At 41.1% G+C, this 24889-nt stretch overlaps 1 protein-coding gene across 1 annotated transcript in view; it reads right to left on the bottom strand.

Annotated features, from left to right (window-relative positions):
• Window positions 1-24889, bottom strand: part of STPG4 (sperm-tail PG-rich repeat containing 4) — a 39511-nt gene that overhangs the window by 10492 nt on the left and 4130 nt on the right. The window contains exons 4-5 of the mRNA XM_025868747.2: window positions 13521-13585; window positions 13249-13303 (exon numbers count right to left, since the gene is read on the bottom strand). Coding sequence (XP_025724532.1) covers window positions 13249-13303; window positions 13521-13585 — 120 coding nt within the window. The remainder of the gene's footprint in view (window positions 1-13248; window positions 13304-13520; window positions 13586-24889) is intronic.

The following is a 24889-nucleotide window of genomic DNA, read 5'->3' as shown; positions in this document are numbered from 1 at the left end:
GCAGAGGGAGAGGGAGAGGGAGAGGGAGAGAGAGAGAGAGAGAGAGAGAATCCCAAGGAGGCTCCACGCTGAGCGCCAGCCCGACGCCAGGCTCGATCTCACCACCCTGAGATTATGACCTGAGCCAAAATCAAAAATCCATCGCTCAACCAACTGAGCCATCCAAGTACCCTGCCTCTTTTGACTTCTAGAACTTATATTTTGAAAAACGATAAAAGCAATGGAAAAGAAAGGAAGGAAACAACCACCCTTAATCACAACACCTCAGCATAGCCACTACCACTAAATGGATTTTGGTGCATTTCCTGGTTTTTATACACATAATTTTTCCTACATTACTGCTGTTGTCATCTTGTTATAAGTAATCCCTTCATGATATCTTTGTATAGATGAATATTTCTGTACACAAGATTATTACTTTAGGAGGGTTTTCTCAAAATGGAATCAGCAGGCCATGAGATAATGCACTGCCCAACTGCCTTTCAAGGGCTTGTATTGGTATGTGCTGCCACCAGCAACAGACAAGAGAAGCACTGGGTCTGTACGGATCACATGCCAAGTAGAGACTGGGGGAAAAAGACCTGGAAAAATGGGAAGTTTTTTTTTTTTTTAAAGGTTTTACTCATTTGACAGAGAGAGAGAGGGACACAGCAAGAGAGGGAACACAAGCAGGGGGAGTGGGAGAGGGAGAAGCAGGCTTCCCCAGGAGCAGGGAGCCCGATGCGGGGCTTGATCCCAGGACCTTGAGATCATGAGCTGAGCCGAAGGCAGACGCCTAACGACTGAGCCACCCAGGCGCCCCTACCCTAATGGGAGTATTAAATGAAGTCATCCGTGTCCCCAGTATGTTCAAGAAAGTTGTGCAGAATCTCTGATATCCTTAATGCCCACACTTAGAAACACATTCAAGAGGGAACAAAATCCATGCAGTTTTTTGGTAGGTCAAGAGATTTATTTGGGTCATTTATGGGAGCAATTAAATCAATTAAAGGGGAGGAGAAACCACAAATGACAAGTTTTACTTTGTCCAATTCCCTTGACTAAGAATGACCAGGATTTGTTGCAGTTTTCTCCTCTTTAAAACAATCCCACTATGAAGCAACTGTACCTTTAGGGCTTAGGATTTGTGGGGCTTGGTCATTATTACCAAGATGCTAAAAGGTGGCAGAAGTTGCCAATGCAATTCTTTTTATGGGTGCAGAAAGGTCCTTTTTTTTTTAAAGATTTTTTATTTATTTATTTGACAGAGAGATAGAAGCACTAGTAGGCAGAGAGGCAGGCAGAGGGAGAAGCAGGCTCCCCGCTGAGCAGGGAGCCCGATGCGGGGCTCGATCCCAGGACCCCAGGATCATGACCTGAGCCGAAGACAGACGCTTAACTGACTGAGCCACCCAGGCGCCCCCAGAAAGGTCCTTTTTATTAATGGTAGACCACATCTCCTGGCATCAATCCCAAAATGCTCACATAAATATCCTCCTCACAGTCTTTACTATGCACAAAACAATTGTGCCAATCCATAACCAATTATTATTACTTCAACAATAACTGAAATAGCCAATGAGTATGCAATCTTACATTGGTAATGTGAAGATTATAAACCATTTTCCAAACCAACAAATCCCTTACCAACAGCTTCTCTTGAGAGCTACCTACACTTTGGGGACAAAATGTAATTCACCAACTGAGTCCCTGACACAAACAAGAAGACTGTGGGTTTTTACCATTGTTGTTGGTTTGGTTTGGTTTGGGTTTTTGTTTATTTTTTTAAGATTTATTTCTTTATTTGAGAGAGAGAGCATGCACATGGTAGGGGGAGGGGCAGAAGGAGAGAGGGGGAGAGAGAGAGAGAGAATCCCAAGCAGACTCCCTGCTGAGCGTGGAGCCCGATACAGGGCTTGATCTCACAAGCCGGAGATCATGACCCTGAGATCATGACCTGAGCGGAAATCAAGAGTCAGATGCTTAGCCCACCGAGCCACCTACCGAGCACCCAAGAGGCTGTGTTTTTTTTAACAAGGGAGAACAGCTGCTCCACACTGAGAGGCCTTCGGACACAATCCTAGAGGATCTTCAAATCCAAAGTTAATGTACTTTTTAGAACTAAAAAATCATGTAGTGATCTGCTATGCATTCACATGGTCATTTACTTGTCTTTTAATTGGCTGCTCCTGGAGATTTTATGTGTGAATGATTAACACATTTCCACAGGCTACTTTTCACAGATGACGGAAAGCAAGGAGGAGGAGATGCACACCTATATGGGACCATCTCTTATTACTTGCCTCATTCTCAAAAGGCTTAGAGTGACTCAGTGGATGTCCATAGGTCGTACTATATTGCACCAGATCTGCAGGTCAGATTTCAGGTGATTGTAGGTTTCAGGTATACCAACAATGAGGCAACGTGTCCTGAGCCAGTAGGGCTCAAATGACACCACAACCTTACCATGCAGCTGTACACAAACCACATTTCAGAAGAACCAAAGAATTATAAGTTTTTTTAAAAATCAAAATGCCAAATACATGAAAGAAAATTAAAGTGAACATATCTCTGGAGGGAATTTTTTAAGTGGTAGAAAAGATAGATTTCATTCATTCATTCAACACAGTTTCTGAGCACTGTACTAGGCTCTGGGCATTGATGAGTAAGACAGTCCCCTTTCATGGAACTTACATTCCAGAAGGCGATGACAAACTCTCTAATTTGACGACATAAACACTTTACACTTTAAACTTCTCTCTATATAAACACACAAAAGTAAAAGGCAAAATCCCCGAAAAGCTTCAGCAAATACAAGTGCTAATATCTTTTCACTCTAGCGTTTGTACAAATCAACAAAAAAGAATGTTAAAACTCTGCCCAATAGATAACTCGGTAAAGACTATGACCAGAAAGTATGCAGGGAGAACCACAAATCCCTGATTAACAAATAATTAGAATGTACAGTCTCAGATCCTACAGATTAAATTAGAATAATGAGATACCATTCTTTTACTATCAAGTTAACAAATTTTTTTAAAAATTAAAGATAAATAAAATTTATACAAATTTTATGAAATGGTCACTCACTGGAAGATAAATGAATGTAATACTTTTTTAAAAGGTTTGGCAATCTAGATGAAGAAGCTGTATATCATCTCTAGTAAATACCATTTGTGCTAACCCATAAAAAATGATGTCAAAACTTAGAAAAGATTTTATGCATTGAGTTTTATGCTAGCATTAATCTCTTGATCTGAGTATTTGGTACCATTATCCTTGCATAACAAAGTTGTGAATGTAAACAAAGTTGTCATATTATAGAAGAGTTCTCCAATAAACTGACCTCTTAACAAAATTAAATCCTATTCAAGCATCTCTCCCTGCTTAACACTGGCATCCACCATTGCAGACAGATCAGTGTCTTTGTAAGTCAGTTTTTCTCTGTCATCATTAAATGATATTTAATAATACATTGCAAATGAAATGCAAATCCAACGGAAAATGAAAATGAAAATTTTACCCAAAAATGCAGGATTTCATGAAGTTGATGAAAATGATGGAAAAGTGCCTAAATCACAGGAAAAGGCTTTCATTGCCCAGTGAGGATCCAGCGAAGTTAAATTAGCTAACAATATGACGTGAAGGATGTCACTATACTATCACAAGATATTGTCAGAAAAACTAAACTCAACACAGCCTCCTTTTTAATTTAGGAATTAATACGTAGTTGCAATTATAGGATACTTTCCTAATTTTTAGTTCAGTTTTTTTTTTTTTTTAAGGAAAGACCAAATCAAACCTGGTTGACTACTTTTGAGATTTTGATTCTACTTGAAGTGGGTTCACTTTAATAGGTCTTTTTTGTGGATCAGGTTATACTTGGATACTGAAGACCCCTGTATATGGAATAATTGAAAACAAGATTAACCATCAAGAGGGGAATGGTTGAGGGGCACCTGGGTCGGTTAAACGTCTGACTTTTGATCTCTGGGTATCGATCTCAGGGTCTTGATCTCAGGGTTGTGAGTTCAAACTCCACATTGGGCTCCATGCTGGGTCCAGTGGAGCCTACTTAAAAAAACAAAAAAAGAGGGGGATGGTTGAATAAATTATGATTTGATAACTTGATTATTTACCTAGTGGAAATAAATTTTAAAGGGATTTGTAATAATATGAAAGTAAAACGTGCTAAGTAAAAAAAAAGGGATATAAATTATTGCGCATCATGATCACAACTATTTTTAAGATTGCAGAGAAAAACGGAAATTAACATTAATGGCTGCATATGAGCAATAACAAAATTTTTAAACATAATTTTCTGTATTTTCCAAGTTATCTATAATTTATTCATTTATTTTTACTCTAATTTTAAATTTTTATATATTTTTCACTTAAATTTCAAGACATTTTATTAAATTTATAGAGAAATGTAGTTTTAAAAATCAATTGGAACTGGGGCGCCTGGGTGACTCAGTCGGTTAAGCGTCTGCCTTCAGCTCGGGTCATGATCCCGGGGTCCTGGGATCGAGCCCCGCATCGGGCTCCCTGCTCCGTGGGAGGCCTGCTCCTCCCTCTCCCACTCCCCCTGCTTGTGTTCCCTCTCTTGCTCTCTCTCTGTCAAATGAATAAATAAAATCTTTGGGTGGCTCAGTTGGTTAAGCTACCAACTTTTTTTTTTTTTTAAGATTATTTATTTATTTATTTGACAGAGAAAGACAGACACAGAGAGCGCACACAAGCAGGGGGAGGGGCAGAGAGAGGGAGAAGCAGGCTCTCGGCTGAGCAGGGAACGCGATGCGGGGCTCCAGCCCAGGACCCTGGGATCATGACCTGAGCCGAAGGCAGACGCTTAACCGACTGAGCCACCCAGGCGCCCCTAAGCAACCAACTCTCGATTTCAGCTCAGGTCATGATCTCAGGGCTGTGAGATCCAGCCCCGTGTGGGGCTCCACGCTGGGCATGGACCCTGCTTAAGATTCTCTCTGCCCCCTCTCTGCCATACCTTCTTTAAAGAAAAAGAGCCGAAGACAATTATTTTTAACTCTTAACTGCTCTTACAGAAGTTACCTTGAGGCGCCTGGGTGGCTCAGGCAGTTAAGCGTGTGCCTTCGGCTCAGGTCATGATCCCAGGGTCCTGGGGTTAAGCCCAATGTCAGGGTCCCTGCTCAGCGGGGAGTCTGCTTCTCCCTCTGCCTCTCCCTCTACCCTCCACTCATGCTCTCTCTCTCTCAAATAAATAAATAAAATCTTTAAAAAAACAGTTACCTTATCACTAAATGGTATGTTCATAGTGTTATTTCTTAATTTGTATTTTAGAAATTATCTATTGATGGCCTTCTGGAATGAATGAAGATATGGCATTTGCCCTGTCCACTATTCCTCTCTCCTCATCCAAAGTAGCATTTTCTTTTCTTTTTTTTTCAAAGTAGCATTTTAATTGTTTTTAAAGATTTACTTATTTATTTTAGAGAGCGGGAAAGAGAGAGTGCAAGCAGGGGAAGAGGCAGAGGAAGAGAGAGGATCCTCAAGCAGACTCCCCGTTGAGCGCAGAGCCTGACTCAGGGCTCCATCCCGGGACCCTGAGATCATGACCTGAGCCGAAATCGAGAGCCGGATGCTTAAGCACCTGAGCCACCCAGGCGCCCCCAAAGTAGCATTTTAAATCCCTAAGCAATGTTTGTTAAAAAAATATATTCCTTGCAGAGCCAGGTTACATAATAGAATTCCTTTCCTTAGCCTTTTGTTTTATCGGCAGTTAATTATGTGCCTTATTTTTTCACTTGCACATTTTGCTACACATATTTTTTAAATTTTCCCCATCATATCAGCTGTTCTTAAATCCTTTTTCCCTTAGAAACATTCCTTCCGGAGTTCGTTCTTTTCTTTCTCAATACGGATTGGCTTCTCTCTCAGCCTGCTGCACAGTGGTCCGCCTGGGACATCTTTTAACTGCTCTCCCAGTGTGGACCCACTTTGTCCTAAATCCCATGCCTCCCTCCTTCTGGATTTATTCCTTTGTTTTGCTGTAATTTATCACCAGTGGCATCTTTAAAAAGGATATTCAGAAGGCAATTTTTATGAGTTCTTGCATGTTGGAAAATGTCTTTATTTTGTCTTCACGATTGTTTGGCTGAACACAGACTTCTAGGTTGAAAATACTTTTCCCTTTTTCCTCTCTCTATGCATGCTAACTGGATTTTTAAAAAATCTTCCCTCTATTCCCTGCATTCTGTTTTTCAACCAGGTTTCCAACCTTCTGTCTGTTTACTTCCATCCCTCATTCATGTTACGGGCTTTTCACACTTGCCTGGTGGGAGCTTGGGTATACGGCTAGGATATGTGGAGATCAGGCAACTGAATGGTGAGCCAGTCTTTTTCCTGGGGTTTCCTAAATATCCGGATGTGGTTCTCTTTCCTCTAAGCTCATTGAGTTTTTCTAGAGGAGGAATTCTACTATTTTTTTGCTTGAGGGGCAAATGTCCAAAGACCAGCATTTTACATTAGGAGAAGAAAGGGAGCCCCAGACTTAAATTACTGTGTATGTACAGTTTCAATTAATTCCCTGGTGTTCAGCTAATTCCCTATGCCTCACCTCACCTTCCCCCCAAGGCCAGAGACTCCCTCCAGTTCTAAGAGACAAACAGGATCCCTTCTCTTCTGCACGACCCCCTGCCTGCTTTTTAGCCCGTGGCTTCCTCTACTTTGTCCAAAAATTGTTGAAAGCTTTTGTCTGCCAATGTTTCCAAACTTCTTTTCTCTTTAAACATGTAGATTTATTTATTCTTTGACTACCATTTTATTGGCATTTGAGAGTGAGAAGAGATTGATGTATGGCCAGTTTGCCATACTGAGCAGGAAATCATGCTTAGAATTGAAAATATAAACTTTAAATTCAAATAGCTATTATGACCATAATTACATAAAACAAGGATATTCAAATTGACATTCAAATATTCCACATAAACAGGAATTCAATCTATTTAACATTCATTCTTTTTTTTTTTAAGAATTTATTTATTTATTTGACAGAGAGCACAAGCAGGGGGAGCGGCAGGCAGAGGGAGAGGGAGAAGCAGACTCCCCGCTGAGCAGGGGGAGCCCAATGATGTGGGGCTCGATCCCAGGACCCCGGGATCACGACCTGAGCCGAAGGCAGGCGCTTAACCAACTGAGCCACCCAGGCACCCCTATTTAAGATTAATTCTTGTAGATTTGTTCTGAGGCTTGCTACATCAGTTATGTCAAAGTTGGATTCTCTCGTAAGAATCAACAGACTTATCTAAGGAAAATGTCTATAAAAATTCCCAACATAGCAACTCTTTGTGAATTTTATTTTTCTTTACTTTGTAGATTTTTTTATGGACTGATCTTGAAGTTAAGGTCAAAAAGTGTAACACATGTTTTGTGCACAAAACAGTTAATGATATAAATAACTAAAAACTGGAACTCCTTCTTATAATTCTCCCTCTTTACAGTTCCTTTCCTTTTTTTTTTTAAAGATTTTATCCATTTGACAGAGAGAGACACAGCGAGAGAGGGAACACAAGCAGGGGGAGTGGGAGAGGGAGAAGCAGGTTCTCCACTGAGCAAGGAGCCCGATGCGGGGCTCGACCCCAGGACCCTGGGATCATGACCTGAGCCGAAGGCAGACGCTTAAGGACTAAGCCACCCAGGCGCCCCTTCAGTTCCTTTCCTTTATCCCAGGTGCCCTAATTCTTGTCATCTCATCTATATTCCTGGAGGATGGGGGTGGAGGGGAGGGAGAATCTAATAAGTCATTGATTCCTTGGTATGAATTGGATCAATATATTTCTCCTTCTAAGAGCTTTTGCATTTAAAAGAAGACATGTAAAAAGGAGAAATCCCTCCAAAAGATTTTTCTGCAACTAAGTCAAGAGTGGCACATGTCTCATGTCTCAGATCTTAGGCTCTCATATCAAAATCCTTACTATGGGGGCCCCTGGCTGGCTCAGTTGGTAGAGCATGCAACTCTTGATTTCAGGGGTTGTGAGTTCCAGCCCCACACTGGGTCTAGAGATTCCTTGAAAATAAAATCTTTTTTTAAAAAAAGATCCCTACTATGGAGTTTCAGGCATTGCTGCAGTGGGTGGGGAGGTATAAATCCAAATTTCCCTTCTGGCCCCACCAACTAATAAATGCCTTGTGGAAAAGCCTTTGGATCCAAAGCCTGACAGGACAACTAGCCCTTTGATTTCTTTGAGTTTGGCTTCGGATACAGGCTCTGAAGGGACAAGGATGGGTGTCCCTTTCCTCATTCAAGCCTTTTCTTCACTCCTGCCCTTACCTCCTTCCTCAGCCTGGAGTCAGCAATTGCTAAGAAGCTTACAAGTGAATGTATCAGAAGGTTCTGGAGATGGCTCTCGGAAGGAAGAAGGTACACGTGCTTCTCTCCAACAGATAATATTAAACTTGAGTCATCAGTGTCTAATTTTGGGTGCCACGTTTCAAGTTGTGTGTGCCAAGCCATTTGGTCTCACACTAGTCAGACACATGCATTGTGAATCCCGGACTCTCATTTCATTTGAGTAAGTTTCTGTGTGCTCGTATGGGTACACCTTGGTTGGGTTATTGACCCCAGTGTGTCCTTGCCCTTCGAGAGGGAAGGGAGAGCACTGGGAAAATGTCTCATTTGCCACTGAATACTCAACAATAGCTACCTGGCTTGGGGCTTCACACACACAGCCGCCCAAAAAAGATGTGTAGAGCAGATGAAAGAACTTCTATTGAAGTCAGCTAGACTGAGTTGAGCCCAGCTTTTTACAAAGAGACTTTGCTGAGAAACAGCTGGAAGTTCTAACATCCTAAAGGTGTCCCAGGGAAAAAATATGGCCAATTAAGAAGAGCCAGTGTAGCAAGCCTCCTAGCTGGAGCCTAAGCTGCCTCCATCCACTGTAAGGACCTTAGACGATCAGGGCCTAACGGGCAGGCTGGTAGATGGCCGTCCCAGGAGAGAGAAGCCTCCTGCACGTGAACTCATCCTACTGCAAAAAGGGTCAAGCAGGCCAACCTGGGCCCGTGAACAAGCCTTAGTCATCAGTGAGGAGTGGTGACGCCAGTGACAACACAATGTCTGCCACTTGGACTTGACCCCAGACCAGCTCTAAATGTCCAAAGGCACTAAGCAAGTCACTTGATCATGCTCACGCACTAGGCAGCACAGCTTAGAGCCCAGGTTTTGAGGTCACCAGAGACAGGGTCTAAGTCACGGCTCCACTTCCTAAATAACCGTGTGACCTCTGTAAACTAACTTCCATTTCCTGACCTGTTGAGTAGAGGTGAAATACTAACCCGCCGAGTTGCTGTGAGGATTAAATGCACCTGCACCAGAAAATACTCAATGAATGATGGTGGCCCTCATCATCAGAGCCAACCCTGATAGAGTATAGTTGACCCTTGCACAGCATGGGGGTTAGGGGCGCCGGCCCCCAAGCAGTGGAAAATCCATGTATAACTTCACACTCCCCCCAAAATTAACTACTAATAGTTAGCCTTACCCATAACATATATAGTGGATTAGCATGTATTTTGTATGTTGCATGGATTATATACTGTATTCTTACACTAAGGTAAGCTATAGAAAAAAACATTAAGAGGATCATAAGAAAAGAGAAAATACATTTACAGTACTATACTGTGTTTACTGAAAAAAACCTACATATATGTGGGCCGCCACAGTTCAAATCCGCGTTGTTCAAGCGTCCACCATAGCTCATTGATAGGTTCTTCCAGTTCTAAGAGTCCTTAACAGTTCTGTGATTATAATGTTAATTTCTAGAACAAGGAGACTGAAGGATAAAAGCAATCCAATGAGATTTTTCAGATAAAGGTTAAGTGGCCATATTATAATGGCCCGAAGATTACTGCATTTATCTCAAAAAGGTTTGAGAATGGTAAACAGTATTTCTGTATCCTACTCACACAACGTACCACCAATCTCCCACTGTTGGGATCAATGGAGTTTGTTTTCTACAGTTTACAAGTTTGTGGATCTAAACCAAGCCCACATTCTGCTCTGGGAATGCATGTTTAGGACAGACATGAATCACAGCCCTGGGCTATTTCTTTGTCTTAGAACATTTTCCATGAAAGTATTCTTTTCACTTTGTTGAAGGACAGGATGTTCCAAATCAGTGAATCACTTTTATTTATAAAATAGAAGGGATGAGGTGACTTCAAGGAAAATGGCAGAATAAGATCTCGAAAAATCTCTCCATCAAAGTAAGGAGACCAAAAGCAAAAAGTGTCCGAATCAACTGGCTTGTGCTATTTCACATCCCGGGCTGCTTGTCCAGGACGCCTAACCTGAACTAAAATCCAATTATTTTTGATTGAGTCCCTCCTCACTGATAGTAAACAAATCATTATTAGCTCACAGCATTCATTTAAAACATATAGTTCAAGGGAGACAGAGTTACTACCCAGCGGAAAAAAACCCAGTTGTTTTGACTGCTTGCTGCCAAAGCCAACCTACATAGGCATCTATTTCCCTTCTTCCCATCAAATAACGATTCATCTCCCATTCTAGTCACACACACACACACACACACACACACACAGAGCCAAGGGAAGAGACAAGAGCCAATAGAGAGAACATACTGTGGGAGGACGTGAAGCACCCTGGAGGAATGGCGTGCACCATGTAGCACGGCGGAGACAGCTGAAACTGCCAGGGGAGCAGGCTGATTTGCTCCACAGAACCCAAGAGAAGGTCAGGAATTTTAGGCGTGAGACCCCTGTGAGGTGGGAATGGAAAGGTGGGGGCTGAAAGTAGGAGGACTGGTAGACCTCTCTCTTCTCCCCAGGTCCCTCCACCTCCCCCAGCTCGTGCATCCCAGGAGGGGCAGGGGGTGCATTTCTGGGGAGATTGCACCAGACAACTGGGCGCAGGAGCCCCCAGGAACTCTAAGGACGGGAGCCTCTACCAAAAACAGGAATTTTAAGTGAACTTTTCCACACACCAAACGGTGAGACCCACCCCCCCAGCCTCTTCCCTGACTCAGCTCCCAGAACACTGGCCGCTGGCCTGTACCCCACGCTACTGTCACGTGCAAGAGAAAAGCCCTAGGGGGCTCCCGGGTGGCTCAGTCGTTAAGCGTCTGCCTTCGGCTGAGGTCATGATCCCAGGGTCCTGGGATCGAGCCCCATGTCGTGCTCCCTGCTCAGCAGGAAGCCTGCTTCTCCCTCTCCCACTCCCCCCGCTTGTGCTCCCTCTCTCGCTGTGTCTCTCTCTGTCAAATAAATAAATAAAATCTTTAAAAAAAAAAAAAAAAAAAAGAGAAAAGCCCTAGGGATAGCCAAGGGAAAAACCAAAACCACGTCCTCCTCCCATCGATCAACTGTGAAAACCCCTGGACATAATCCCCACCTATATTAATGTCCTGTGCCTGCTGTGACAAATCACCATAAATTTGATGGTTTAAAACAACAGAATTTTATTCTCTCACCATTCTGGAGGCCAGAAGTCTGAAATCAGTGTCACTGGGCGAAACTCCAGGTGTCGGCTGGGTGCTGCTCCCTCTGGAGGCTCTAGGGGAGTCTGTCCTTGCCTCTTCCAGATTCTGGTGACAGCCAACCTTCCTTGGCATATGGTCACGTCACTCCGACCTCTGCCTCTGTGACCACACTGCCTTCTCCCCCTTCTCAAATCTCCCCCTGCCTCCCTCGTATAAGGACACTTGTGAGTGCATTTGGGGCCCAACGGAGAATCCAGAACAATCACCCCATCTCAAGATCCTTCAAGTAATCAAGTGGGCAGGACGGTTCCTGCCACGCAAGGTAACATTCACAGGTTCTACCAGTTAGGACATGGCCACATCTCTGGGGCCATCACTCAGCCGAGCACACCACCCACATGCAGAAAGCTTTCAGTCAGCCTTTTAGTTTCTCACGTTTGTTAGTGGGATCAACATTTTTTCACCTTTGTTGGCTATCTGAACTTCTTGTCACATGAATGGTCCACTCCCAGCCTTCATCTGTTTTACTTTTCTATTGATGTTTTTCCTCTAGATTGTTAAGAGTTTAAATAAGGCCATTAGCCCTTTATCTGCCACATATGTTGAAAATACTTCTCCGCATTTGCACTTGCCTGTTAGCTTTGTTTACAGTTTGTCTTCTGATGTACAAGAAATGTTAAATGTGTGGTCAAATCAAATACTCCTTTGCAATTCACCCACTGCGCTGATCTCAGAAAATCTGCCTTATCCTAAAATTAGATACAGGCTACTATATTTTCTTCTGGTTTTATGCTTCATTTAATTCTTTTATCAATATGGAATTTATTTTAAGATGTGGTAGGAAGAATCTAACTTAATTTCTAAGTTATTTAATCAATTGCCCAGCATAAAGTATTCTCTTCCGTTCCCTACTGATTTGTCATACCATCCTTATCGAATATAAAGTCTAGGGTCTGTTTCCGAACTCTGTTATCTAAATTCCTCTTTCAAATGTTCACTGAACATGTCTTTCTCCATCTGGGTTTCTAGTGACAAATAGATAACTCAAGTCCATCAAACCACCCTAAAATAATTTCATATTGTCTTAATCCTTCAAAATGTTTATATATTTATTTGTTTTTTGGCATCCTACCAGTTAAATTATCTAAAGGAGTTCATTTTTATCAAAACACGGCATATATTTGGAAATTTGTAGAAACAGGAAGCATTTTCACATTTTTGAAAGAAACCAGAGATACTTTTCCTTTTTGTTGTTAATACAATGATCTATCGAATATCTCTGAGGATTTTATTAATTAAATCAATAAATACCATGTGGCAGCCATTTTTCTAGGTGTTAGGTATATAGGACAAAACCGGATAAAAGTCTCCACCTTCATGAAGCATACATTCCAGTGGGGGAGACAGATAAAACAGGATAGATTAATGTCTGAGTGTAGTGTATTAGACAGTGATGAGTATTATGGAGAAAAATAAACCAAGGAAGAGGGCACAGGAAATTCTGAACGAGTGACTAGGGATGACTTCACTGAGAAGGTGATATGAGTCAAGACCGACAGAAAGGAAAGGACGTTTTACTTTTCTTCTATAACTTGACACACATGGGTTACTTGCCTTGAAATCCCTGGTATATCTTCAGATATACTTTAAGTATATCTTAAATCAATTACACTAATCATTCATTGCTTATCTACTACAGTGATCAAAATGTTAATCTTGACATATCAAAATGAACCACTGCATATTTTAAACATCAAATTCATCATGAGTTAATTGTCTACAATATACTTACAGGAGTGAAGCAGCTTGTTGGAAATCTTTGAACTGTAGAACGAAATACGAAGCTCCTATATATATATATAAAAAAAAAGACAATGTACTAAATCTATTTTTTAATGTGGGAACTTTGTTAACTTATTCCCTCTCTCTCACTAAATATTTAAAAATGCTATTCTAGATATGATGGGCATAAATAAGGTTTAAAAGCCATTAGTATTGGTTAAGTATGTAAATAAAAAGGCATGAGTGAAATTATTAAAAGCAACTTAATAAGTATATAATTACCTGGAAGCGTGCTTGGGAACCGGTGTAGGAAGTAGATCATATTGCCCTGGTGAAAGCTTAACTGACTACATAGAATGGACAAGGACACCAAAAATAGATTAATACAGGTCTTAAGCTCACTTTATCTTATTATCTGTCATTCATAATCCTTTATTTTATGACCATACAGCATTATGTAATTTTTCTTGATCTTAATAGTGGAAAAGTTCCATTTTCAAAGATGGAGCTTCAAAACATTCAACAAGCATTCCCTTTTCACGGTAAATTTTATGATACTGTGCCTGAGATGACGCATAGAAAAATGCTGTACAAATGATCATATTCTAAATGTACTAAATTCAACAAATCCATTCAACTACCATTTGGTGAGCCTACTCTGTGAGTAAAGTACTGCTGGGTATGGTGGGGAAACCAAGGGTAAGAGAGATATGGCCCCTGGCCCACAGGAGTGAGAAGGCACATACATGAACTATTCTAATGTAAAATACTATAAATAAAATTATAAAAGACAGATTGGAGACTTGGGGGTCGGGAGAGATTAAATCCAACTGAGTGACCCACAGCTAATCTCACATACTCAATGGTAAAACGCTAAAAGCTTTTTCCCTATGGTCAGGAATAGGACAAGGGTGCCCACTTTCTCCATTCCTACTCAACATAGTATTAGAAGCTCCAGCCAGAATAATTAGGCAAGAAGAAGAAATAAAAGGCATCCAAATTGTATAGAAAGAAGCAAAACTGAGGGATGCCTGGGTGGCTCTGCCTTCGGCTCTGGTCATGATCCCGGGGTCCTGGGATTGAGTCCCACAACAGGCTCTTTGCTTAGTGGGGAGCCTGCTTCCCCCTCTGTCTGCCGCTCCCCCTGCTTGTGCTCTGTCTCTCTGACAAATAAATAAATAAGATTAAAGAAAAAAAAAGCAAAACTTTCCTACTTGGCAGATGACATGATCTTGTTTGGGTTTTTTTTTTAAGATTTTATTTATTTATTTGATAGAAAGAACAAGAGAGGGAACACAAGCAGGAGGAGTGGGAGAGGGAGAAGCAGGCTTCCTGCTGAGCAGGGAGCCTGATGCGGGGCTTGATCCCGGGACTCTGGGATCACGACCCGGGCCGAAGGCAGATGCTTAACTGACTGAGCCACCCAGGCGCCCCAGATGACATGATCTTATACACAAAAATACCCTAAAGACTCCACCAAAAAACTGTTAAAATAAACAAAATTAGTAAATTTACAGGATACCAAAACAAATACAACAATCAGTTGAGTTTCCACAGAATAACAATGAACTATCTGAAAAAAAATTAAGAAAACAATCTCATTTATAATAGCATGAGAAACAGTATATTCTTAGGAATAAATTTAACTAGGGAGGTGAAAGATCTATAAACTGAAAGCTATAAGACATTGATAAAAGAAATTAAAGAAGGCACAAATAAGTGCAAAGTTATCCTGTGTTCATGGATCAGAAGAATTAATATTGTTAAAATATCCATACTACTCAAGGCAATCCACAGATCCAAAGCAATCCCTATCAAAATTCCAATTGCATTTTTCAAACATGGAGAAAAAAATCCTAATATTGATATGGGATCACAAAAGACTCCAAATGGTCAAAGCAATCTTGAGAAATAACAAAGCTGGAGGCATCACACTTCCTGATTTCAAACCATATTACAAAGCTGTAGTAATCAAAACAGTGTGGTACTAGAATAAAAACAGACACATAGACCAATGGAATAAAGTTGAGAGCCCAGAAATAAACCCACACATATGTTGTCAACTAATATTTGACAAGAGCACCAAGAATACACAATGGGTAAAGGATAGCCTCTTCAATAAATGGTATTGGAGAAACTGGATATCCACATGCAAAAGAATGAAACTAGACCCTTATCTTACACCAGTCACAAAAATTAATTCAAAATGGACTGAATACTTAAATGTAAGACCTGAAGCCATAAGACTCCTAGAAGACAACATAGGGGAAAACTCCTTGACATTGGTTTGGCCATTGATTTTTTGGGATTTTTTTGATAAGTTGGTAATATCCAAAATATAGAAGGAACTAATACAACCCAGCAGCTAATAACAATAATAATAATAATAATAATAAAGTCTGATTAAAAATGGGCAAAAGACCTAGATAGACATTTTTCTAAAGAAGACATACCAAAGGCCAACATGTACATGAAAATGTGCTCAACACCACTAATCATCAGGGAAATACAAATCAAAACCATAATGAACTATCACCTCACACCTGTTAGGAAGGCTATTATCGAAAAGATAAGAGGTAAGTGTTGGTCAGGATATGGAAAAAAGGAAACCCTCGCGCACTGTTGGTAGGAATGTGAAGTGGTGCAGCCACTATGGAAAACAGTATGGAGGTTCCTCAAAAATTAAAAAATAGAACTACCATAGGATCTAGTAATCCTATTTCTGGGTATGTAGCCAAAGGAAACAAAATCAATATCTAGAAGAGATATCTATACTGCCATGTTCACTGAAGCAGTATTCACAAATAGCCAAGCTATGGAAACAACCTAAGTGTCCACTGATGGATGAGTGAATAATGAATATATATATGATATAAATGCTATATATATGTGTCTGATCATATGTGTGTATGTATATGTGTGTGTGTGTGTGTGTGTGTGTGTGTGTGTATATATATATCTCACAGGAATATTATTCAACTGTGAAAAAGGGAATCCTGCCACTTGCAACAACATGGATGAACCTGGAGCACATTATGCTAAGTGCAATAAGCCATGAAAGGCAAATACAGTTTTGTATCACTCATACATGGGACCTAAAAGGGTACTCATAGGGGCACCTGGCTGTCTCAGTTGGTGGAGCATGTGACTCTTGATCTTCGGGTTGTGAGTTTGAGCCCCATACTGGATGTAGAGATTGCTTAAAAATAAAATCTTTAGAAAAAGAAAAAAGAGGGTATTCATAGAAACAGAATAGAATGGTGGTTGCCAGGGGCTGGGGGTGGGGAAATGGGGAGATGATTGTCAAAGGGTACAAACTTTCCATTATTATATGAATAAGTTCTGGGGATATAATGAACAGCATGGTGACTATAGTTAATACTGTATTGGATGCTTGAAAACTGTTGAGAGTAGATCTTATGTGTTCTCACCACACACACAAAATAGTAGCTATGAGAAGTGATGGATGTGTTAATTAACCTGATGTAACCATTTCACAATACATACACATATAGTTTCTTTTGGGGCGGGGGAGAGTGAGGGAGGGACAGAGGGAGAGGGAGAGCCCACTGCGGGACTCCATCCCACGACCCTGAGATCATGACCTGAGCTGGAATCAAGAGTCTGACACTTAACTGACTGAGCCACCCAAGCGCCCCACACAATGCATGCAAATATAAAATCATCATGTACACCTTAAATATATACAATTTTACTTGTCAATTATACCTCAATAAAGCCAGGGGGGAATAATTGAATAACTAAATCCACCTGAGTGGTTTAAAGATGGCAAAGAGGGGCGCCTGGGTGGCTCAGTCGTTGAGCGTCTGCCTTCGGCTCAGGTCATGATCCCAGGGTCCTGGGATCGAGCCCCGCATCGGGCTCCCTGCTCCGCGGGAAGCCTGCTTCTCCCTCTCCCACTCCCCCTGCTTGTGTTCCCTCTCTCGCTGTGTCTCTCTTTCTATCAAAATAAATAAAATCTTTAAAAAAAAATAAAGATGGCAAAGACTGAAATTTGAGTGGGGTTTTAGGGAAGGCAGGACTTCCTCGAGGGGGCCATGGAGGATATTTTAAGGAGGAATGTTGCAGAAGAGACAGTCTCTCTCTCTCTCTCTCTGTCCACTGCCAAACTTGTTGCAAAGAACCCGGGAAGCTCCACTGTCTCTGGATCTACAGGTATTAGCCCAGGAGTATGTGACGTAAGGGAGTGCCAGGAACCGGCACGCTCAGAGAGTGGGATGTGTGACAGAGGGGAGGAAGAGAGGGAAGGAGAACTAGAAGCCAGGGGAAAGAAGACAGACCCGACCTCCAGAAGTTCCTATGTCGAAGGAGCTGGCAGAGTGGAGTTGGGTTACAAAATCCTGGGAAGAAGCCTTCCGTAAGTCAACAATCTCCCCCAACCCCTATTATTTTAAAATCAGATTTAAAAATACAATACTGCCTTTGCTGAAAATGAGGTATCTGTATCCTGGCATTATCTACCGCATGGAAGTTCAGCTATTATATTTTACCTCACAGCTGTCTTCACATATTAATATAATTTTGATTGCAGAGGCAGCTTTTCGTGGATACAGTGATAATAACAGTAAATACAGACTTTATGATGAAATACATACATTGTCCTGATGCACCTGTGCTTGTTGACTGCTCACTCAACATAATAAACACCAAGGAAACATGAGTTTGTTTCATCATACCATGGCAGCACAGGAATGTTTTTCAAGCAAGCGGCTTTCTTAGGGGCCATAGCATTTTATTTCTTGATTTTGATGATGGTTACATGGATATTTGCTTTCTATTTAAACTGTGCATATGCTTTATGCTCATTGTTCCTGTGCTCTCCCTCTCTCATGCACATAAACATACGTACACAGGAGAAGAAATAAGAAAGAGAAGTGAAAAGTGAGAAAAAAAAAACAAAAACCTTAAGCTGCTGTTTGTTCTATGCTCAGCAATCACAAAAGATTTATGTAATAAAGTACTCATGGAAAAACTCTTAGCATTAATCTAGAAAGGAATACTGATTACCCAAAGCTTTTCTATTTGTCCTACTTTACTTGCATTGGCCATTCTTTGCTATTTAATATAGCTCAGAGAGGGCTGATTTTTTTCCATAATCTTAAATAGAGACTCACATAAGAGACCATTTCTTTGCACATTGCTGAACTTGTTGCAAACTGTGTGGTTGGGTTTAATGGAATATATATATATGAGAATGAATGAAAAAGAATGTATATATGTGTGTGTATATGTGTATATGCGTATGTGCGCGCGCGCACACACACACACACACACACACACACACACACTTCCTAAGTCCTATATATGATTCTCAACTCTTTATTTGTAATGTAAGGCTCAGAGAATCTAGACAATGTGCCCATAATAATACCTGACTCTAGCTAATTGTTTCAGTCCGAGTTGATTAGGCATTCAGAAATCTTGCAATACCTTGGAATCATAAAATATGGCAGGATGATATCAGTGCAGATACTTAATTCAGTTGTGTTGTACCAGCACCCTCAATGTCAGAAAACTGGAATAAGTGAAAACATCCAACTCTCCTTATTAGGTCCTGGGTATGACAATATTTTCAAAACCTGGATCCATAAATAGGTGGGATGGAAGGAAACAGATTTTCATCCCTTTAGAAGCCCTAGCAGAATAATCACAAGGTGAATGCAGCAAATGGGCTGGTAGGTGCAATATTTTTAGGCACTATCGGTAGAAATTTCATCAAATGTACCTTCTCTCTGAGAAGCAAAGTCTCTTATGTCATATGAAAGTATCACTGATTCACTACTCACACTTGGGTCTGAGAAACCGATGACACAGGACTTTCTCAAAAAGAAGTCTGCCTCATATTAGCAATGATATGGTCCTTAATTTTGCCAATACCCTGTACTTTTCATCAGCTCCAAATGAACTAAGAATTATCAGTGGGTCCGAGTCCCTGAGACAAGTTCTGTGAATCCATTTTTCAAAATTCATTTTCACTGGCCATTCTCTTGACCTATTTGCACGTGACAAGTATTACTTTCCCTTGCAGGTACTCTTTGAGAGCTCAACCTCAAAAACTATTTGCAAAATGAGCCAACTCTGAGGGCTGCCGTGTTTTTTATTTAAACGCATGATATGGGGCGGCCTGGGTGGCACAGCTGGTTAAGCGACCGACTCTTGATTTCAGTTCAGGTCGCGATCACAGGGTCGTAAGATGGAGCCCGACCACAGGCTCCGTGCTCAGTGAGGAGTCAGCTTGAGATTCTCTCTCCCTCTGCCCCTCCCCCCTGCTCATGTGCTTGCCCTCTCTAAAATAAATAAATAAATCTTTTAAAAAATGCACAATTAATTGTTCCACCTACATTTTGTGTTTCATTATCCCTACATTTAAGTCTTGAGTTCCCTACAATATTACTTGCCAGTCCCTCTTTGGGCACAAGGTCTCTCTCCGTTGATACTTTGCTCAATGCAAAACCATTCCGTTGAAAATTCCACCAGCCATTATTTTTACCATGGAAGGCTTTTCAAATTAACATGTGTTCAGAGACATCATCATCACAGCTATAAACACAGCTAACAATGATCAGGGAATCGGCCAGATTTTCTCAACCTCAGTCTCCCAATCGGCTGTTCCAGGATGTCTTTTGAACACATTAAAATGGATCTTTTGGGGGTGCTGGGTGGCTTAGTCGGTTGAGCATCTGACTCTTGATTTCAGTTCAGGTCATGATCTCAGGGTTGTGAGATCGAGCCCTACATCGGGCTCTGCACTCAGCAGAGTCTGCTTGGGATTCTCTCTTTCCCTCTCCCTCCCCACCCCCACTATCTCTCTCTCTCGCTCTCTAAAATAAAAATAAATCTTTTTAAAAATTAAAATAAAGTAAAATGGATCCTTTAGCTCATTTCCCCCCTCTCCCTTTGGCTCATCAAGTTAATAGGGGTGCCTTTCCAGCCTGACCACCTCCTTTTGATCGGGGTGTGGGGAGAGGCAGAATCACCAAATTTGTTTCCTTTTACGTGAGCTTCATCTTCCAAGGCTAAAGCTAACCTGGACAGAAGTTCGAAGCAATTTTAAATTTTGTTTCTGATTTTCACTGAAATGTTCCCGACCTAGGAAGTAAATAAGAGAAGTTTTAAAATGGAAAATGTAATGAGATAAAATAGAAAATGGAAAAAAATTTGGTTTCTTTACAAATGAGCATGATTGAAAAGAGTATTACTTACTTATATTCAAAGTCTATAGAAAGGAAAAAAATAACAGGTAAGTCTCCTTGCTCCCTACCTACCTCTTACTTCTCAAATGGAAGCCACTGTTAATGATTGCTTAAGTAACTCTCAAGAAAAGAAAGGATGCATTTAACATCATATATAGGTATATTTGTTTTCATTCATACAAATGGGATTATGCTATAAATACTGGTCTGTTCCTTGAGCATTTTCATTTAGTAATACATATCTTGGAGATGCTTCCACATCAACACATATAGATTCCCCTCATTATTTTTCATGGTTGTACAGTATACCACTGTATGGATGTACCATTATATAATTAGTCCTCTGGTTAAGTAAGATTATAAACAAAGCTGCAGTATTTTATATAATAGCTCACTGTACTTTTTTTGTAAGACCATTTGTAGGGTCAATTCCTGACAGTGGAATCACTTACTATGTGCATTTTTTTTAAAGATTTTATTTATTTCTTCGTCAGAGAGAGAGGGAGAGTGAGCACAAGCAGGGGGAGCTGCAGGCAGAGGGACAGCCCGACTCCCCGCTGAGCAGGGAGCCCAGTGCGGGACTCGATCCCAGGACCCTGCGATCATGACCTGAGCCGAAGGCAGACGCTTAACTGACTGAGCCACCCAGGCGTCCCTTACTATGTGCATTTAAAGCTTCTAGGAATTAACAAATGGCCCTCCAAGACACTTGCGACAATTTGTATTATACAGTGTGTGAGAATATCTGTTTCTGTACCCCCTTTGTCAGTAATGGGTATCATCAAACTTAAATTGTCGATCATCTGACAGGCAAAAAAAATTTGTCTAGATGCTTTTGTTCCTTTGTAATTATTTAATTATTAGTCAGAGCCAAGCCTCACTTTGTGTTTTTTTTTTTTTTAGTAACTGGTATGTCTCTTTGTGAATTGCTAATTCATATCCTTTCTTCCTTCTTAAACTAGACTATCTCTTTCAGTTGGATTATAAGAGAATATGACTCTATTCCAGGAACCAATATTGTACTGTATGTTAACTATCTGAAATTTAAATTAAAAAAAGAGAGAAAACATGACTCATTTTTACCCTTTGATGCAAAAGTGTTGAAGCCACCCAGTTACTGACTCAGTGGCTACAGACAGGGCAGAGTCACTATCTTCTCCCTTTCCTGTTCATCGTCCGGAGACTCTGTCACAGACGTAGCTGACTTCGGGTTGTTCAGAAGTTCCCCTAGCATATTAATTTCAATTTCAACTTTAAAATTTCCCATTTAAGTCATTTGATCCATGTTTTTAGTTGAAAACATAAACAGTGGATGTAAAACGGTACCGGCTTTATTATACTCTGCAAGAGAAAATTTCAGGATGGTACAATTTTTCTGTAAGAGCATTTTGGCAATGCATCTCCAAAGACTTAGACACCTACCTTCCTTTCCCCAAAAATTCCACTCTGTGACTAACAGCAAAAAATGGTGAATACACTAGGATATGTCCATCTAGTAGAATACTATGCAGCTATTTAAGATGATGTAGAAAATACATAATGGTGTGGAAAAGATTCACAGTATATTTCTAAGGGGAAAAAACGTCTGGTTTGTATTAATGGCGAGCTAGGTTATTTGGATGATGAACTTTCCCACTGCAGACAACTACGAGAAATGAGGAATATTAAAAGCAAACAAACAAGAGTTTTTTATATGATATGAAATTGCTAACCAGATAATAAGGAATTATATGAACCCCAAAGCAAGACATAGCAAGAAGCCAGAGAGGTATGTGGCCAAGTTTTGCCCAGAGGATGTTTGCCGGTCCAGACTAAACTCAGCAGAAGAACAGAGCTGCATTTGAGGGAACTTCAGAGTCTTACAAGGATCCAGAGGTCAAAGCCAGGGCCATCACCATCAATGATGGTGATCTAATGAGAGTCCTACCCAAAGGAATTAGAGACCCTAAAAGAGCACTTCCTGAAAGTAAGCCCTCCCATATCACCCGAGGCTAAGGGTCTGTAGATAGAGTTGCCTTGGTGATAAGCAGAATTGGAAAGGGGGGGAGAAATCCACTATTGAGAGTGTAACCACAGGCTGTTCCCTTTCATGGATTCCAATCCAAATTCCCATCAATGGAGTGATCCAAGCAAAACCAAAAAAAAACCCAACCAACCAAACAAAACAACTCTAAAGGAGTGGCTGAGGCAGAGGAGAATTCAAGAAACTGAAAAAGCCAGATTGTTGGAGGATCACGTACGGGGGCGCTGAAATCATGATAGGCGAGGCAGAGACAGTGGGGGCACAAAGGAGCTCAAGTAATCCAGAAACGATGGGGAGGAGCCCAGGGGCTAGTGCAGGATGGCGACCAAGCCAAGAGCAGGTCATAACACTATAGACGGGGAGAGACACGGCCCCACATCTGTACACATGTTCTACAATAAAAAGGTATTATTCCTCAAAAATAAATACAAAAAGAATTATTGTAAAAACTGTAGGGCCATTTCAAATAGTCTTTGGAAAGAACCAAACATAGATGAATATACGCGCACACACACACACACACACACACACATCTGATAGGAGTCTTTGATATAGATTCTCCCGTGAGTTACATGCTTCAGAATAAAGGTGTTGAAAATAGCAAAAACTTTCTTACAAATAAAAAGCAGCACTAATGGGGTATAAAGTGAATATTCTATTAAAAATTGTGAAGCTGAAGAATGTTATTCTGTGTTAATAAATAACAACAATGTATACTCTATCTACCTCAGATTCAAATTATTATTTTACCGAGCTCTGCTTTTTAAAAACCAGAATTGTGAGTTTTATTGGTGAGTAAACAATGTTACATCTGAATATCTCTCTTCCTGAGAACATTATCGTATACCCTTTGAAACAGAAAATTAGGAAAACATTTAATTCTTTCTACTTTCTACTTGGCCTACCCTCAACAACCCCTAAAAGCAGGAAGAGAGGACGTAGAAGGGCAGTAAACGGTGGTGCAGAATGAGGAAGAATGATTTTGCACTGGAGGTGGCCAGAATGATTTCACATGTAGCACCCGATACTAAGCCATAAAAGTCTCGGCATAATTTAGTGTTTGTATTCATCCACTGAAGCAAACAGGGTAAGATTTACCCAATGAACATTTATCACTCTGTCCTGTTTCAAAGCTATAATTTGCAGAGCAGTGGGAAGGGTTTACGTGTTGACCATGACGTGCTCATCCTGCTGAAAATTTCTTGTCCATCTTCATAACCACGCCCTTGCATTTCATTCAACCTCCAGTTACAATGCATTTCTTCTCAGGTTATCACAACAATATTCTGATAAAGTTGTAGAGGTTGATACTGTTACTGGCATCTTTATAAATGGGAGGCCCAGGGGTACCTGAGTGGCTGTCAGTTATGCGTCTGCCTTAGGCTCAGGTCATGATCCTGGGGTCCTGGGATGGAGCCCCGAGTCAAGCACCCCTCTCTCTCTGATCCTCCCCCCTGCTTGTGTGCTCTCTCTCTCTCTCTCATGAATTAAAAAAAAAAAAGAAATCTTTGGGTGCCTGGTCACTCAGTTGGTTAAGTGTCTGCCTTCGGTTCAGGTCATGATCCCAAAGACCCAGGATCAAGGCCCGCATCAGGCTCCCTGCTCAGTGGGAAGCCTGCTTCTCCCTCTGACCCTCCCCCACCCATGCTCTCTCCCTCTCTCTCAAATAAATAAATAAATAAAATCTTTAATAAATGGGAGGCCTAAAGTCCCAAGGCCCAAAGGCCAAGTCCCAAGTCTACCTCTGCCAGCCTGGAGCAGGCCTTCCAGAAGGTCATGCCCCTCCCTTGGAACACCTACTCTGGATCCACACATCCAAACTCTGCCCCTCGTCCATAGCCAGAGACACACTGGAAAAAGTACCAAATTTGGGCTCAGAAACCCTCAGTTAAAAGTGCTGCTTCACCTACCTATCAGCTCCATGCCTCTGAACAAGCGACAGTATCTACTCACCTTGGTTTTCACATATAAAATGAGGATAACATCTGTTAGGCCTATTTCAGAATGCTGGGGAAGAACAACTAAGAGAATACACGTGGAAACTCGCAGTAAGCCATAAGGTCCGGCTTGGGTCCTACTTAATCCAGGGAGCCTTCCAGCTTTTCAACCCAGCCCACACTGAACTCCCCCTGGCATTTCCTGCCATGCTATTTATCTTAGCCCTTGATATATTTGCTCTTGTATTGTTACTCAAATACTCCCCAGTCAGGAACATCTTCCTTGCACAGAACCTAGACTGGGACTGTAAGCACAGCACTGCTCTCTCTATTACCAATGTTGTGAATGAACCGGCAGAGCAGAGAGTAGAATCTGGCCTTCCTGGTACCATCGTGTTCACTTCTACAAGACGTTTTTTAAAAGCTTTCCTTATGGTATCCAGTTATATTCACACTCTAATTAAAGGGCACTATTGA

This window comes from Callorhinus ursinus, unplaced genomic scaffold (assembly GCF_003265705.2).
Source record: "Callorhinus ursinus isolate GAN/ISIS: 27379988/994484 unplaced genomic scaffold, GSC_fseal_2.0 scaffold10, whole genome shotgun sequence".
Classification (NCBI taxonomy): Eukaryota; Metazoa; Chordata; class Mammalia; order Carnivora; family Otariidae; genus Callorhinus; species Callorhinus ursinus.
Note: the sequence above shows the minus strand (reverse complement) of the source record. Positions and strands in the feature narration are given on the sequence as shown.